General features: G+C 33.8%; 1 protein-coding gene across 1 annotated transcript in view; it reads left to right on the top strand.

Annotated features, from left to right (window-relative positions):
• The window catches only part of ZNF385D (zinc finger protein 385D), a 904,997-nt gene that overhangs the window by 219,634 nt on the left and 666,737 nt on the right, over positions 1-18,626 (top strand). Inside the window, exon 2 of the mRNA XM_059390861.1 lies at positions 2,513-2,731. Coding sequence (XP_059246844.1) covers positions 2,513-2,731 — 219 coding nt within the window. The remainder of the gene's footprint in view (positions 1-2,512; positions 2,732-18,626) is intronic.

Below are 18,626 nucleotides of genomic sequence, written 5' to 3' on the forward strand. Positions count from 1 at the left end.
TAGTTGTAAACATTTGTAAATTTACATTTGTTTTTGTTTAATTATATAGAAAGAATTTCTTATGTTATAATTTTTTCTAATCTGTTTTATTGGCTATACAATATCACAGTGATTAAATGCACCATCCTTTACTTAATCTTTTCCACTAAATGATATTTGAGATGAAAGAGTTTAGAAATATAAATCAGCTCTAGAAAAGGAAAGTTTTAAAACATTCTGAATACAACCTGGAACAGATATTTAAATTGCTTTTTTTAGATAAAATAAGAAAAACAAATCTGTTTAATATATATTTTACTTTAACAAAAATTTTGTGATTATTTCACAAAATCTATACTCTTTTCAATATGGTCACTTAAATTATATGTTTAATATTTTGTAATAGGGGCTACCTGAGTAAGAAAAATGAAGTTTCCTTCTTAAAAAGAGGTTAACATATTTTAAATAACTTGGTCCCCCCCAAAGCATGGATTATATACTTACTCTGTTTGGAAATTAGATTCTTCAGTATTCTTCTTTTTTAATTTTTAAAATTTTTTTATAAACATGTAATGTATTATTAGCCCCAGGGGTAGTTGTCTGTGAATCGCCAGGTTTATACACTTCACAGCACTCACCATAGCATACCCTCCCCAATGTCCATAACCCCACCAGCCTCTCCCTCCCCTCCTCCCCCTGGAAACCCTCAGTTTGTTTTGTGAGATCAAGAGTCCCTTATGGTTTGTCTCCCTCCCTTCCTGCCCCCAAAACCCCCCACATTGCATCTCCACTTCCTCATATCAGGGAGATCATATGATAGTTGTCTTTCTCTGATTGACTTATTTCACTAAGCATAATACCCTCTAATTCCATCCATGTTGTTACAAATGGCAAGATTTTATTTCTTTTGATGGCTGCATAGTATTCCATTGTATATATACACCACTGCTTCTTTATCCATTCATCTCTTGATGGACATCTAGGTTCTTCCCATAGTTTGCCTATTGTGGACATTGCTGCTATAAACATTTGGGTGCACGTGCCCCTTCAGATCACTACGTTTGTAACTTAAGGATAAATACCAAGTGCATTTGCTGGGTCATAAGGAAGCTCTATTTTCAACTTTTTGAGGAGCCTCCATACTGTTTTCCAGAGTGGTTACCCCAGCTTGCATTCCCACCAACAGTGTAGGAGGGTGCCCCTTTCTCCACATCCTTGCCAGCATCTGTCATTTCCTGACTTGTTAATTTTAGCCATTCTGACTGGTGTGAGGTGATATCTCATAGATACTTCAGTATCTTTTAACAGATTTAAGTACTAGGTGTTTGCCTTGATTTTGTAGGTAAATTTTGATTGTTAAAATTATTTTGGTATTTGTTATCTCGTTCGTATGATGCCAAAGCCCATCTTCTAATGAACTTCTTATCATTATTAGTAAGCTGAATAATGTTAGGAACCATTCTCATTTTGCTTATCAGTTTATCTCCAGCACCTATGATATTGCCTGCCACACAGTAGGCAATTAATAAATGCATGTTAAAATGATTGTTGCTTTCCTCTGCCAATATTTTCAATGACAATAAAATAAATCCTTGAAAAATCTGGAAATTGGAATGGAGAAACCAAATTTGGACCATAAGAGTTGTACAGAGTCCCATGCAGTGAAAACACAGTAAAATTCTAGAAAGGAGACATTGTTTTAAGTAATTTCTAAATGAATAGTAAAATGTATATTGCAGTAGTTAGTTATTACTATGTCAAAGCCAGAGGTACTGGAATTGTCAATGGCCCTTTTCTCTTGGATTTGAGTATACAAAGCATTTATTTATCCCAAAATAATATATTCTATTGTGATCCATAGTTAAGTTATACTTTTTATACCCTAATTATGAAGGTATCTTAGGTATTCAGAATTTCTTTTGTGTTCCAGGTATAAAATACAAAATTTTAGGTATTGAAAATTTTCATCATTTTTATATTTATAGGATATATCCAACCAGATGTAAGTGCCTTTACTTAATGGGCAAGGAATAGAAAAATAAAAGGAAGTTACTTAGTTGAATCAAAAGGGAAATATCTAGTACATTAATACATGCTAGAAAACAAGATGATGAAGAATTTGGGATTTGGAGATTAATAAAACTGCTTATTCCACCATTTATTTATTTGCTGTGTGACCCTAGCCAAGTTACTTAACTACCCTAAACCTCAGTTTCTTCACCTATGAGACAGGAAAATCTATAGTGCCTCTTTTGTTGTCAAATGATTGAGAGAAATGATGCATGCTAGACCTTGTCAGGACTTTAACCCACTATTTGATGTAGAAAAACCGAAGTGAATATTTCTCATTTGTATGCCATTAAAGAAGCTATCTACTTTTAGATGGTATGAAAGCGATGTACTAAAAAGGGAGGAAGTGGAAATTTTTGAATTCTTATCATCTAGAGCAGTGCTTATTTGCTACCCACTTCAATACTAGGAAAGAATCTAGGAGTCTCGATCAACCTGTTCATAAATTCCTTTGCACCCCTAGATTTCACATGTGCACATGATGGAGAAAGTGAGGCTGAATTTTTACCTGATGACTTTGAAGAAAAACCAGAAAGAGAAAAGAAACATACCAATTTCACTTTGTGCAATGTTTGCAACATTCAGCTGAATTCGGCAGCTCAAGCGCAAATCCACTACAATGGCAAATCACATCAAAAAAGATTAAAACAACTGAGCAATGGGATGCTGAAAAATGACAATGGTAAGTTTTTAAAAAAACATAGTCAATTTTACATTATCAACTTAAACTGTTTGTGTACCTGCAAATATAAATATAAAAGAATAGACTAATCTATTTTTAAAATCAGGACAGCACGTCAAGTAAAAGCTTTATCAGCCCAGTAGATTAAATTAAATACTCTCCCACAGCATTTTGGATGAAAAGGGGAAATTCTGTTTGTTGTATATATTTAATTGTATTACGACTGTGATCACAACCCTCCAAGATATTTGCTATAATTTGAAAAAGTTGATGTTAGAGTTCTTTGATATTCATCTTTAATATAGTTTTTTGGAAATGGACATCCTTTTAAAATTTATATAAAACAATATTTAGAGTTGTTTTTGCATGTGAAGGGCTTTAGTAGGTTAGTGAGATTGCAGTTAAATTGAGAAAAATACATATCTTACAAACTAGATGTTTTAACATAAAGTATGATCTGTAAGTACAGATTGATTAAATTGTTAGTGAAAATTCATGGTTTGTTTAATCATTTTGGAATATTTTTGAAAGTGTGGATTGAGTTTTGGAGTAAACAGATTTAAAAAATAACACAAAGATGCACACTGGGAAGAAAGCCAACTTTATTAGAAAAAGCCTGGAGAGGTGAGGGAGACGAGGAATGGATTCCTTTGAAAAGCTAAATCAATAGCAAACAAAATGTTACAATAGTGTATTCTGGTTGGGTGCTTCACATTTGATAAATAAAATATATTTTGTCAGAATTTTGATGGTATTTAAAAATGAAACTGAATTTTGATCTGTTCTCATGGCTTGCCATCAGGGAGATTTTTAAATGTAAATTTTGTAGTTTGCTTCAAGGCTACCAAATAATGAGAAGAAAAACAGTACATTTTTTAAGATGGAAATTATTTCTACCTTGCTTTGTGGTTTTTAGTAGGACTAAACTAAAATATTCTAATAAAAAGGACTCCATATTTCTCTTTCTGTGGTATGGCAAATAGTTAATCTTGGATATTATTTGTCAAAGGCATGTAAAAAAAACAAAAACAGTCATCGGAAAATAATTGATAATTACTAAATTCTATGGGCATAAGATGAACTAGTAAGACAAAATGTGTTCGCTTAGGTCATGTTTAAAAATATATATTGCACAGCCTCTATTCTGAATTTCTTAATCTTATATTTGACATTTAGGTAAAAACTTCTTAAGCACAGTATGATTCAATTTCAATTTGTTTTTCTTTAAGTCTGTATTGTTGGAGGTAATGGTGCCAGCTTTTGCATTTTCCTTCACCTGTGTTTATACTGACAAACCTCTTTTGGAGGAATCATAATTGATATCATAGAAAGAAACCAGGACAAAAGTCATGCCTGGCTTAGAAACTCAAATCAGAGCCAGTCCCAGACAAAATTTAGAATGGTCAAAGGTTTTCAAATGCTAATAATAGGAATGAGTTCCCTCAAATGGATTTTTTTTAAAAATCATTTCATCAGCTCATTTATAATGGGCTAGCATTGTGGTAAAGTCTTTATATGCATTTTCTTATTTAATTTTCCCTTACAACCACAGAGATGTTGCCATTATCTTCTTCTTATAAATGTGGAAATTGAGGATAACATCGATTAAATAGTGTGATGAAGGTCACACCACTATTAAATGGTAAAACTAGCAATCAAACTCAGATCTTATTCATTTACATACCTGCTCTTCTGAAGTCTACTGCCTCCTCAGAATGAATATTCTGCAAAAAGTGTGCCTTTCTTTACTCAAAGAGAGAAATCATTTTCATAGAACCTAAAAAAATACTATCATATTTCCAACAATGCCTTGATCAATATGGTGCTTAACAAAATTTATTGCTACATTTTCTATTCATATTTTTTCCCCAAGGCTCTTTCTAGTAAAAGTCATTAAAAACAGCCACAAATTAATAACACCTGGTTTGGGTCATAATTAGTTTGACTTGGGATGATACTTCATAGGAGTGATCACCTGTATCTCGAAGGGGATCTAGCTATGGGCAATCAACCTCACAACTGAGTTAGTACCTTACATTTATATAGAAACATATTATTTCTTATACATATTCCTTCATCTCCCCACTCTAAAAGTGTGCTTTTTTAGACCTGTTCAGAGTAACAAAGGAGCCTAATTCCAAACCGTATATATCTATTGATGGTAATTCCTTTATCACAGAGAAACCAAGCTAAAAATGGAATTCCTAAGAATAAAGGATCCTATAAATTCTTTGTTGAGAACATTATCATTTTTATTTAGAGAAAGATATGGAAATTATTTTAGTCTTCTTCTTGAATGTGTATACTTGCAAAATGGACTGCTATAATCTGCTTCCATTTAAGAAAATCTTCACTTCAATCTAGATTTCAAATGGTGAATAATTAAATGTAGTAGTGTCAAGAAAGCAATATGCCAATAGATATGTTTACCTGAATTCATCCAACCTTGTACCTAATTGATTTATTTTTAAGGATGCAAATAAAATAAATAATAGACATGGAACTAATTATTATTATTATTATTATTAATTTGGAATTATCTAAATGGAGCAAAACATACTATCATTTCTGTCTTTAATGAAGAGTATTGTATAATTACATGCCTTAAAGCATATCCTAACACACACTGCAAAGAACAGGAGTGAACCAGATACTCAATCACCACATCTAAAATTTAGTTTCTGTATTTCTGAGCAAAATAAGGCATTTCTCATGTCATCTCATTTATTAGAGAAAATGATCATCTGAAGATCACAGGGAAAAAATGTACTATGTGTACTAATTAATTAATAGACCCCATCCAGCACTTTTTATAGAAGTCATTATATGGAATGTGTGTGCTCCAATCTTGGGTTAATGCTGTCCTGAGTTTCCAGTGTCCCTCCTGCTGAGTTGAAGCATGCCCTCAGCCAAAGGAAGCTACATTTCCTGAACTTGTTCCCTTGTTGGGGGCAGGCTGCAAAAATCCCAGCTCTTTGCTTCAAAAGTGGGTAGACAACTCTAAGAGGCCATTCCAGCTTCAGATTTGCAGATGCTACTGTCGCAGTGCTATCAGAGCCTCACCTCATCCCTGGCCCAGTCCTGCTTTCCTCATGCCTCACAGGTATAGATCCCTCATTCACCACGCACCCACACTTATCTGCATCTACTTCCTGGAAATCTATCTAAGATACCACCAATGCTTGCTGTATCTTAAAAAGTAACATGCATAGTATGCTTCATTGTGTAAAAGCAACAAAATTTAATACTTTCCCCATGTGCATTGTCTATTTGATGCCTGAATATAACCGTTGTCATAAAAAAATGCAAAGAGAGCAAAAAGTGAGCTAGTATTTATTGTTCCAGGTGTGTTCTAGATATCATCTATTAAATCCCAGTCAACAACTCTGAAGAGCATATATTGTTCTATTTTATATGAGATAGTTAAGAATCAAAGGGACTAAGACATTTGCCAAATAACTCTATCCATAAAGTTGCCTATGTCTTTATTATCAACAACATACCAAGTTCCCTAGTACACTTAAATTCTAGTGTCACAAGTTTATGTCATGTATTTGGACGTATTCTTATGTTGTTGAGTTATGATCTTTTTAAAACTACTTACTTTACATTATTACAACAAATCTGATGTTTCCTTAAATTCTCTTTACCAAATCTAACTTCTGAAAATGTTTTATAGAGAATAGTCATGTAAATAGGTCTTTGAGAATTTATCACTGTTATTTCAGAAATACAGTTCTTTTTGTTGCACATTTTTTAAAGTGAGAAGATACAGAAGTGGCAAAAGGGTATTCTGTAGTTAAAAGTTGCTTAAGTGTGTGGACTTTATCATACTCTGGAGTTTCCATGCCTCACCCTCTCATAAAAACTATAAACTAAAGAAATTCCAGTACAAACTCTTTGGAAAAAATCTTTAATTTTGTATTTACTTAGAAATTAATTCTGTAAATAATAATTATTTTTCTGATGATAAAAATAATATTGTCCCATCTGGACTATTCATAAATGTACAAAAGTAATATAAAAATCGCTAAGAGTCCTGCAAAGGTAACTTCATCTAAATTGTCACAGTTCTTTCACATATGCAAATAAATGTGAGTAAGCAATATTGGATGTACAGTATTACAAGAATGATTATATAATAGTGTTTGCATATCACTATCTTTTTATGAATGCGTATTTTTAAATTACCCTAAAGAAATTAATAATGGAGTTATGATTTCTGGCTAAATATTGATATTTTGCTCACATTTGTCATTTTATATTCTAATTATGTAATATATTTTATATTATATATATTATATGTTTTATAATATATATATTTTATATTATTGTATATACAGCGATTTTATAAGATTTTGAAGAAGTATAAAATCGAGTATTAAAATGAAGTATACCAGATATATACTAGTATATATATATATATATATATATATATATATATATATATATATAGTATATATAGTATACTAGTATACTAGAGTATATAGATATATTTTTATCTAAAAATTGAAATTTGAAAATTAGCATAAACATGCTCCTTTGAGTCATAAGAGCATTTTGGAATACATGTAACAAAGGGTAAAACTTTCAGATGATTTAAAGTTTCTGTGACCAACTAATTTAGTTCAATTTCATGAGCTCCCTCACCATGGTTAAGCTGTTGTGAAAGCTTGTTAAAGGACTGAGTAACAAGTTGACCTATTGTGACAATTTTATTTTATTCATAATACCTTTGTCATATTTGAGTTATTTTATTAAGCCTGGTGTTCCATTTTTATTGGGTTGAAACTGCTATCAAATAATTCAGTTTTATCTTACAGTATTCTAGAGTTTCAGTGCCCATTGTTTTGTAGCACATAAATCTAGAATATTGCCGCCCTTATCTATCCTCTTAGCATTAAATTTTCTTTTATTTAACAGAAAATCTAAATAAAATTTTCCTTTTGAGCTCTCACTGATATATTTTCTTTTCTCTTTTCCATTGATTGTCCCAAATGAGGTTTAAGGTGTCAGTGGATTTTCAATTTATAAGAGGTGCCTTCTCTTGCAACATTGGTAGTTAATAAAAATTCAAAATAGCTTCATAGAACTTTTTATTACTTTAGGCCCTGATTTTATAATATATTATTCATTTATATAAAAATTAGTTTTACCTTTTGATTTCCAAAGACTATTTGTGCTTTTGTAGAATGTCAGTAGACTAGTTGGAACTTACTAGTTTAGTTATAGATCAATAGTGATGCCTTTTGGAGTCATTTTATTAAGTAATGATAACTGCTTTCTTAATAATATCTTTTCTATATGAGTATGTGACATAATGTGACATGACAATAAGGAATTTTGCCTTTTCTCAAGCTTCTCTCTTCTTGACTATATCGTTTAGAAGTTTCAGCCTAGGGGAGACAAGGAAAAAATGCTGATATTAAATTGTCCAACATTATGTAATAAGAAATTTTGTTCTTGTTTGAATGATCCAAGTTTCTTTTTTACCACTGAAGGATAAAAATATGGGATAAAATGACAAATGCTAGTTTTGTCATGTTCAAATTTTGAGTAGGTTTTCGGCTTTGGTTATCAAATTTGTTTCTTCTCCATAAAAGGAAAACACATTGATCATTTCAAACAGGTGAAATTCTAGCCACTAGCTACTTGCTGCACTTGGACTTAACATTAATTTCATTGAAGAGTGGCATCTTTGTCAACACAGAGATTTCTTTTCCAGTGTATATCTCTCTCTCTTTTTTTTTTTATAATCTGACATTTTATAATCTGAAGCTGATAATCCAGCATGACCCCTGTCTGGAGATCACCTCAGTAGGCAGCTGTGCCCGAAAAGAAGTGTACTCTGGTTCTTCATGATTGTTGTTATTGATGAGAAATGAGGTGAAAAAAAAATGAGGTGAACCGGCCACTAAGAGAAGCCTTAAAAAAAAAAAAATAGAATGAGTTAAATGCATGTTATTTAGTTTGAGAATAGAAGGTATTTGGGATGTAAGAATTTTCTTTGGTAATTTTCTATCTGTATGTGTGTGTGTCTATTTGGGGAAGGTTTGAAGAATTGGAAACTTCCAGCAGCAGTATCATAAACTGAGGGTGCAAAATAATTCATTTGTGCATTGGAACTTCAAATCTGTTTAGCTCAGGTCAAACTCTCGTTTCCTCACCTTTTGCCCCTTTCGGTCACTAACTACTTCCACAATAATATCTTCCAGTTCTAGTGTTTCTATTCTCTAGGCTTAGGAATATAATCACTTTCACTTTTCTATTTTTGAAAGTACACCTATTTTTCATTATTTTTCTATTTCCTTTATGTTTCCCCTAAAAGTAATTTGCCCATGGTAACGATGCTAGTAGGTAATGGAAATGGGATGCTTTTATGTATGAATTCCCCTTTCCTAAACAGATTAGTTTGCATGTAGAGGCCAACCCTACTTACACTGGCATTGGGAAGTTTCTACAGCTTCGCCCCAGGCATGGCATGCTTCATCATTTTGTGCTTGTTTCTCAGAAACACAAAACAGTAGTATGAGCATATGTGTATGTGTGTGTGTTTTTAAGTTGGTACTTTAGATTAATTCATTAAATAGACCTCCAAATTATTGATTTTAAGTCTTTGAATAAGATGTAAGAAACTAAATTTTCAAAAATAGCAACCTAGATACATCTATTTGCTCTTATTATTTCCAAATTCGCAATGATGTGACATAAGAAAGTTGAGAACAAAAGTAAATAAATCCATAACCGCATGCGCAGTGAAGAGTAAAATAGGATTTTCTGGAAGATATAACAAAATGTGATGAGAATGAGGTAAAACCCTGAATCTAAACACAAATATGGAAACCCATAGTGGTAGGGTGGGGGGGAACAAAAAAACAAAACTCTACAGTTTGAATTTCCAACAAAACTTGAGAATACCTCAAAGATTAATCTGAAATAGCCTTAAAGATGCAGCTCAGTGTTTGATGAACATTGTGATGAATTTAGTTATGTTGGTTTGCAGTTAGAGATGGGATATAACCTACCTGCAACCTAATTATAGGCAAGTGAAGAGCAAATGAGTCTGGGGACTATGAGCCAAACAGGTTGGAAAGTGAAGGTCTTCTTGGGATGAGGGACAAGGGAAAGGAGGAGCCAGACTTATCTAGTCTGAAATTTTAATTTGTTAACTTTATAATGTGTGCTGTAATTCTTTCTTAGATGTCACTTATGGAATCTTCAGTAAAGATTTTAAAGTAAAATGTTTAATATAAACATATAAATGGAAATGTAAGGTAAACGTGTAAAAATGTGAAAATACATTTTTAAAGTAAAATGTTTACTGACATTTTTTTTTTTTAAAGATTTTATTTACTTGACAGAGAGAGAGAAATCACAAGTAGGCAGAGAGGCAGGCAGAGAGAGAGGGGAGGAAGCAGGCTCCCCGCAGAGCAGAGAGCCCGATGCAGGGCTCGATCCCAGAACCCTGGGATCATGACCTGAGCCGAAGGCAGAGGCTTTAACCCACTGAGCCACCCAGGCACCCCTGTTTACTGACATTTTATATGCAGTTAGATTCTTCTTGGAGAACTTAAATGGGTGTCAAGACTATCCAAGTTGAGGCTGATACTCTGCACACAGGTAGAAAGGCAAAAGACATTATATATTTCCAACCACTTGTATCAGGTACAATGTTGAAATCAAAGATAGGAGCGAGACATATTTACTATTCACTTAAGGTTTGCCAGTCTTTAGAGGAGAGAAGAAATGAATGTAAATTTCAGTTTAAGATTTTACTTTGGAGAGAATATGTGATGAAAAACACATATAATTTTCCTTTAAGATTTTATTTCAATGGCTAAATAGAAGTACACAAGTATAGAGGGTTGTATGAATTAATCAATGACTTAAAGGTATGAGTATGGTTTCAAAAGGAGAGAAATAAAAAGAGAATTAATTTAAGAGTATTTAACTTCTTTAAGATCTATTAAACATGTATATGCAGTAGTAATTCTGACAATAATTCATTTCTCAATTCAAATCTTCTAACAAAGAAAATTCATGCAATATATATGTAACTACCAGGAGAAATAAAACAGTGAATACAGCTTGAATGAAGAATTAACAAGGTTCTAGATTAGAGCCCTATTTGTATGCTGTGTGACTATTATTACATTAGTTTAGAACAGTGTGGTTGAATGTTAAGACTGAACAGAGGAGAATCTGATTGGAGGGTAAGTAACAAAGATGATAATTTGACTAATTGCTCATTCAGTTTGTGCTACTGAATGGAGTTTTAGCTCATTGATAGAAGAACTATTGCTGAGGGAGTTATGAAATAGTCAAAATAAAGAAGAGGAAAAGCATCCTTAAAATTTAATTCTTGTTGTAGAGGAGGAAGTGAAAGGGTATCTTAAGAAGTTAATGGTGTCAGAAATGTAAAAAATGAGTAATATTCATTGTGAATTTGCTTTGTGCTATGTATGTTATCAAATGTATATTATTAAATCATATTTCTGCAAGTTACTCTAGTTTATTTGTGTCCATTATGTAGACCAGTAAAATGAGACAAAGAAGGTAATTTGCCCAAGGTCTTTTAGCTAGAGAGAGGTGGAGTCAGACCCTGATTCCTGGTGAGCTGGCTCCAGAATCTATACTGATATCCACGATGGTATATCACCTCTCAAGCCTGGAGAACAGCTATGCTTGCTCCAGGGTTTGGAAAGCAAAGGAGGGGAGAATTTTAGAAAAAGAATGTGGTTAACCACTGGGTCCTGAAGGCTTTATTCAGAGAGGTTGAGAAAGGCAACCCCTATTGGAGATCTGAAAATTATAAAATGGCAGGCTTCTTTGAGAAATTATTTCAGTGAAGTGGAAGAAGCCAAACCAGATTTTGAAAGGTTAAGACAGTGTTTCTCTGTTGGTCTGTTGGTGATTCTGATTCAGAATCACCCTGAGTGTTTCCTTAAAAATTCACATTCCCTGGATATACATTCCAAGGTCCTTTAATTGGGATTCTCCAGCACCATTTAGTTAGAAGAAATAGAAAATCAATAAGAGGGAATGGAAGAGAAAAAGCAATAAGATGGTCATGGCCTAATTTGCATACTTCATTCAGCAGCAAAAGTTCTCCTATAGAGGCATTTTAGTGACCATCTGTTTTTATTTTAACATGTGCTGGGGAAAGATGAATTGCAAACCCAAGAGACTAATCAAAGTGTTTTCTTGTTATGTTTTCAGCCACGTTTCAGGGACTCTCATAGATCTACAAGTCTTCAAACCAAATGGCTCTCTCCCTCTATATATCTAGCTCTGGTGGTTGTGAGTGGGCCCTGAACACTGTAGGTAATTTGAGGAACAGATAATCCATCTGTGCGGGAGCAGCAGGGTTATGTACACCACAGTTTGCATCTGGTCTTGCTCTTTTGTTTGGCATACTGACCATGAAATTTTACAACTTAATCATAAAAAAGCGTCCAAGTGTATATACTTTATTGCAAATTACCTCTTTTGGCAATATTTTATATGTTTTTATTTTTTCTTTTTATATCTTCACTTGTTGAGAATGTCATCTTCATATGGTGGTCATTTTTTCTCCTAGAAATACATTTACATTTTTACCTAAAAAATACTTACTGTATAATTATCAATATTTGTTGAAGACAAGTGTTCTGTCATGTCTCTTTTACTTTTTACCTTAACCAGCCACATATGTGCTAGAGTCCCTAGATCCAGTATGTTCTTGTGTGTGAGAGATTTACTGAGATAAGCGGTCTTAGTTTTTTTTCTTTTCATTTCATCTCCCATCTAAAATCCAAGGCTTATACTTTATAAATTGATTTTTACCCTGGGCTAAGTGAATGCTTTTTTGAATACTGGTAACTTTCTTTATGTTTAATTCATCCATTATTAAATGTAAAAGAAATCCAAATTAAAGCATCTTAATAACAAACTATATTACTTTTATTTTATTTCAACAAACATGGAGGAACCTCTGCTAACATCATTTTTTATCAAGACAAAAAGAGGTTTAGAATTATACTCAGTTACTAACCTCAAAATGCATTTTTTGAATGCTGAAAAATCACAATTTTACATGTAGTGGAAATGTTTTCATTATTTAAATCTTTTCATCAAGAAGTCATATTTTGAGATAATAAATTACAATAGTGTCAGAACAACCTAACACATCTTATAGGTACTCAATAAATATTAAATTATTATAATCCTGTCAGACACATTTTATTTACTCAAGTATTCAAGAACCCTGTTTGCTAACATGACTAATGAAAGTGTTAATGATGTTTGTAATTCATGCTATCAGGATTTTATTCCTACTTTCATAAAATATTTTTCCTTCTTAAATAAAATTTCCTTAAGAAATTTCTTTAGTTCATGGAACATCTTAATAATGTACAATATTCTCACTATTATAAGCATCAGGATCCTTTTTTTTTTTTTTTAAGATTTTATTTATTTATTTGACAGAGAGAGATCACAAGTAGGCAGAGAGGCAGGCAGAGAGAGAGAGAGGAGGAAGCAGGCTCCCTGCTGAGCAGAGAGCCCGATGCGGGACTCGATCCCAGGACCCTGAGATCATGACCTGAGCCGAAGGCAGCGGCTTAACCCACTGAGCCACCCAGGCGCCCATGGGATCCTTTTTAATTATACTTCTGAGGTCGAAATTTTAAAAATCAAAGTGAAGATCCCTACATTCAATGTGTATGATCCTGAAATAATTTCTTTAACCAAACTATCAAAGATACTGTCTTTGCCATCACATACTACGGTTGACTTATTAATTTTATGATGCTTACAAATGTCTTTTCCTTGATAAACTATTTAATGACTGCCTTTATTAACTTATATAAAAGCCCACCACCAAATATCATATGCTATAACATAATTTCTCTGAGATTCAATTACAATAAAATTGTATAAACCAAACAGCACACTCAAAAAACAAACAAATAACATATTTCTTTTAACATCACCGGAAGAGGAGTGCTCTTTGTTTCCTTTGGAGTTGTAGCCTTAGTCATCCAGCAGTTAAAGGAGCTTAAAATTTAATAAATAAAATGAGAGAATAGAGTTATCTAAAATATTTCTGAGTTATTTGTTATTATGAACAGTACCAGATATTTGTTTACCATATGTGATTCAGGGAAGTATTAAAATTAAAGAAGGGGGGTTGTAGTATAGGGGAAAACTGGAAGTGAAACAAAAAGTCCCAGAGAGGTAGGATATATTAGGGATCTTAAAGAAACATCAAGGCTTAAAGAAGTATTAGAACTCACTCCAGAATAGTTCTACTTTGGTGAGTTTGTGCCAAATAAAGAGACAAGAAAAGGAGGGCTTAGGTTGCACAGTAGAGCTTTGCTTAGTTTTCTGATGGAAGGAGAAACTCTGGTATTTCCTTATGTCTCCACATGGTGAAATCATACATAACTGAGTTGCTATGGGGTCTGTCATGGAAAGAGGCAAGGAATGGCCCACATCCTAGACTTGGTCTTCGTTTGATGATGTAGCAGAGACTCAAAGTGGTTTGTAGCATTAACATGAATCAATATAAGGTCAGGTTAGCCAGGCAGATATTCTTATTCCTCATCTAGATAGAAATGAAATGAGTTTTGGTTATAATAGCCATGTAAATGGTAGAACACCCTAAGAAGGGTGCCCAATCTGCTGCACCCCATTGACATCCACCAGCAGATTTCAAAAAACCATCATTATGGTGCCAGAGATCACCCTTACTCCAAATTTGTTCACGTAAGACTTGCTCCAATACCAAAATCTTCTTGGACAGGAACAGAGGAAATAGAGATTAAACTGAAAGGCAATTTTAAAACTGAAAGTGACTGAATTATCCAAAGAGGAACATTTGAATCAATACACAGAGAGAGCTACTATACTTAGCATATTTAGCTATTCATTTGTAACTCTGCTACATTTCCCATATGGTATGTTTTTTTCTATCTCTAGTTGTGCCGTTTTGCTCTCTCAGTTCTCAGATTGATTTCTTGGGTGTCCAGATGATTTGGTGTTTATATAGTTGTGTTCAAGGGATGAGGCAACCTAGAGTATCCCTGCTCCTCTGCCATCTTAATTCTGTCTCCGGAGATTTGTGGTGTAGTCACCCCTTCACCAACATGGTTTGATCCATGAAGGTCTACTTATATGTGGATTTTTTTATACTACAGTGCTATAAATATATTTTCTCTTCCTTATGATTTTCCTAATAACATTTCCCTTTCTCTAGCTTACTTTATTGTAAGAATACTGTATATAATAAATATAACATATAAAGCATATGTTAACCAACAGTTTATGTTATAGTAAGGCAACACTAGGCTATTAGTTGTTAAGTTTTGGGAAAGTCAAAAGCTACATATAGATTTTTGATTGCACAGGGGACTAGTGCCGCTAAACCTTATGTTGTTCAAGGGTCAACTGTATTTGTATGTCTGACTTACTTAATTTAACATAGTCGCCTCGAGGTTCATCCATGTTGTCTGAAATAGCAGAACTTCCTTGTTTTTTAAGGCTGAATAATATTCCATTCTATATTTATATCGACATGTATAACATTCCATTGTATATGTAATCCAAACACATACACAGACACCACATTTTCCTTATTAATTCCTCTGTCTATAGATACTAAGGTTGTTTTCATATCTTGGCTATCTTGAATGATGCTTCAATGAACATAGGAGTGTACATATCTCTTTGGATACTGATTTCTTTTCTTTCGGTTATATACTCAGAAGTGGAACTCCTAGATTATAGGGTGGATGGATCCAAAGAAACCCACATGGAGACACATTATAATCAAATTGACAAAAGTTAAAGAGAGAATTTTGAAAGCAGCAAGAGAAAAGTCACTTGTTGTGTACAAGGAAGCTTCCATATGATCATAATGGATATTTCAGCAGAATCCTTAAAGTCCAGAGAGGGAGATGTATAGTCCAAGTACTGAGAGGAAAAAAACCTGCCAACCAAGCGGCTATACCAGGCAAGCATGTCCTTCAAAAGTGAAGGAAAGATAAAGACAAATAAAAGCTGGGGGAGTTCATCACCACTAGACCTGCCTTACAAGAAATGCTAAAGAGAATTCTTCATAGCTTACCATAATAGTGGTGGGTCATCATTTTTAAATTTAGTAAAAGTTAGGGCGCCTGGGTGGCTCAGTGGGTTAAGCCGCTGCCTTCGGCTCCGGTCATGATCTCAGGGTCCTGGGATCGAGTCCCACATCGGGCTCTCTGCTCAGCAGGGAGCCTGCTTCCTCCTCTCTCCCTGCCTGCCTCTCTGCCTACTTGTGATCTCTCTCTGTCAAATAAATAAATAAAATCTTTAAAAAAATAAAAAAAATAAAAAAATAAATTTAGTAAAAGTTAAAAGATAAAAGTGCTAAAAATAACTATAACTGAATTATTTAGTAATATCTAAATAGACATAAATTGGGAATCACTCTTTGTCTTCAATGCTCCCCAGATGGTTGATTTTTAGTTCCCTGTGAGATAAGCCTTCCCAGGAGGCTCAATGTTCAGACACATCATCTCCTGAGGGATCCACCCCACACATGCTTTATAGATGATTGGATAGGTCTATATTTTTAGATGAGTGTAGCTCAGATTTAGTTAAAACCTCCAGTAGCTATACTTAAATTTTGTTGTAAGTTCTCCTTTCTTAATATAAATATATTGTAAAAACTAATATATGGGTTCACAGCAGGCTTGTTAGGTCATGTTTTAACCACTGCCTTTATTCTTCTTTAGTTTAAAGTGTTAGCAGACTATTGGGTTAGTTGCCTGAAGGAAGAAATTAAAAATATTTATCTCCCACTTAATACTCAAAGCAATGGGTATGACTTCTATGTAAAGAATTCCTTTCAGAACCTAGGGGAGAAGAAACATAAGCACGAATTTCATTACTAATTGTTTTTTTTTTTAAAGATTTTATTTATTTATTTGTCATAGAGAGAGAAGCGAGAGCAAGCACAGGCAGACAGAGTGGCAGGTAGAGGCAGAGGGAGAAGCAGGCTCCCTGCCAAGCAAGGAGCCGGATGCGGAACTTGATCCCAGGACGCTGGGATCATGACCTGAGCCGAAGGCAGCCACCCAACCCACTGAGCCACGCAGGCGTCCCTCATTACTAATTATTGATCTAAACACCCCCAAAAAACTTTTTGCCTACTTTTATGTTGCTGGGGATGTTATTCCAAGTATGTAACACTTGATTTCTTTAGGTAAAATCTAATGTGAACATAACTCTTTCCAACTGAGAAATGTTTATGTGAATAAAACAATAAAACTAAGGTGTATGTAATATACACACATATAACAATTACTGCATAATTTTGAAACTATGGCCCTGTTTGAACATGTAGAAAAAGATGGAAGTATGGTTATTCTGAAAGGAGGATCTCCCGAAACTGAGACTTATTATTCAGCTGCTAATTTGCTTTCAGTTCCTCCTAATTTTTTGTAGCATTATTTTATTTACCTTTACAATTTAATGAGATTCTTGACAGAAGCAAATGAAGGAATGTAGGTGGAAGTATTTCAACAATCTCTTTTTCTTACAAAGATGCAAATTTTAATTAGTCATTTCTTTGAAGTACATCTGAGTTATTTGAACATAAAGACCCCAAGAATTTAATAGGAAGTTAATTCCACATTAACACCTGAAGTAAAAGTCAAAGGAATAAACTCTGAGGATTTGTGAGATTTCTGGAATGCTTTTTACACAGAAAAATTATCCATTACTCTGTAGTAATTAGCACTGATAACATCAAAGCCAAAAACATTTCAGACTTGGGCCAGTCAGGAGGAAGAGATGTGGGGAAAGTGCATTGTCTTTTGCAGGTGGCTTGAAAAAAGAGGCAAAATGAACTGTGGCAACTGTGAGAAGGAGGGGGCCCAGAGAGAATCCCTAGGACTACACAATTTTTTTTTGACAATGAGTCTGCATTGGAGATGTAGACCCAGGTAGTCGAATTGAGAGATACTTATATTTGGGACTTTTGTATTAGTGGTCTTAATCAGCATTACCTGAGTACTTTCCAGTTAGTTCTTGAAGGCCTACCCCAAATTTATTGCTTCAAAAACTCTGGTGGCCAGCTAAGCACACTGTTTCTTAAAAAGCCCTTCACATGCTTCTCGATGTAGGCTCAAGTATGAGAATCACAGCCTTATGTCATAAATGATCTCAGAAGGAATAATTTTAGCGTGAAATAAAGTAATTTATGTAATGTACTTAGTGCAAGCATGCAATAAAATAAGTGTTAGATATAATTATAGTTAGTCCTTATGAAACCTATAATCAGTTGGCAGAAGAGTCAAGATTGGAAAGTATATAGGCAAAGACTTTTAGGACTTACAGTGTCCTTATAAAAATACTTCAGAGACCCCTTCCTACTGTGACCTGCATACAAATCTACTGGGGATTGCAGATGCAGATTCGTACTCAGACTGTCTGGGGCAGGGTTTGAGATGCAACATTTCTAACCAGCTCCCAGGCAATGCTATTGCTGCTAGTCCTGGGGCCACATTTGAGTAAAAGAATCTGGTGTGTGACTCCTTTTCCTTCTAATTCACAATTCTTTGCAGCCTCCAAAGCAATATGAAGCAGAAGTTTGTGTATTCATGAGACCCAAAAAATAGAAAGCTAGTTCCAAGTTGGGATTCTCTGGAGTTCATGTCATCTACTCTCTTGAATTGTAACTTTTGTTTCTTTTTCCTTAGGAAGCAATTTAATGGTTCTTAGAAAAGAGAGTTTGGAAAGTAGCCATAAATTTGTAAAGTTTTATGATCACTTCCCATTGATTTCATAATTTCAAAGAGAGATAAATCGTATTGCTGGACTAAAGAAAGTTCAGACAGGTGCATTAGATAAACTATGTATAACTACCACC

The sequence above is a fragment of the Mustela nigripes genome, chromosome 2 (genome assembly GCF_022355385.1).
Source record: "Mustela nigripes isolate SB6536 chromosome 2, MUSNIG.SB6536, whole genome shotgun sequence".
In the NCBI taxonomy this organism is placed as follows: Eukaryota; Metazoa; Chordata; class Mammalia; order Carnivora; family Mustelidae; genus Mustela; species Mustela nigripes.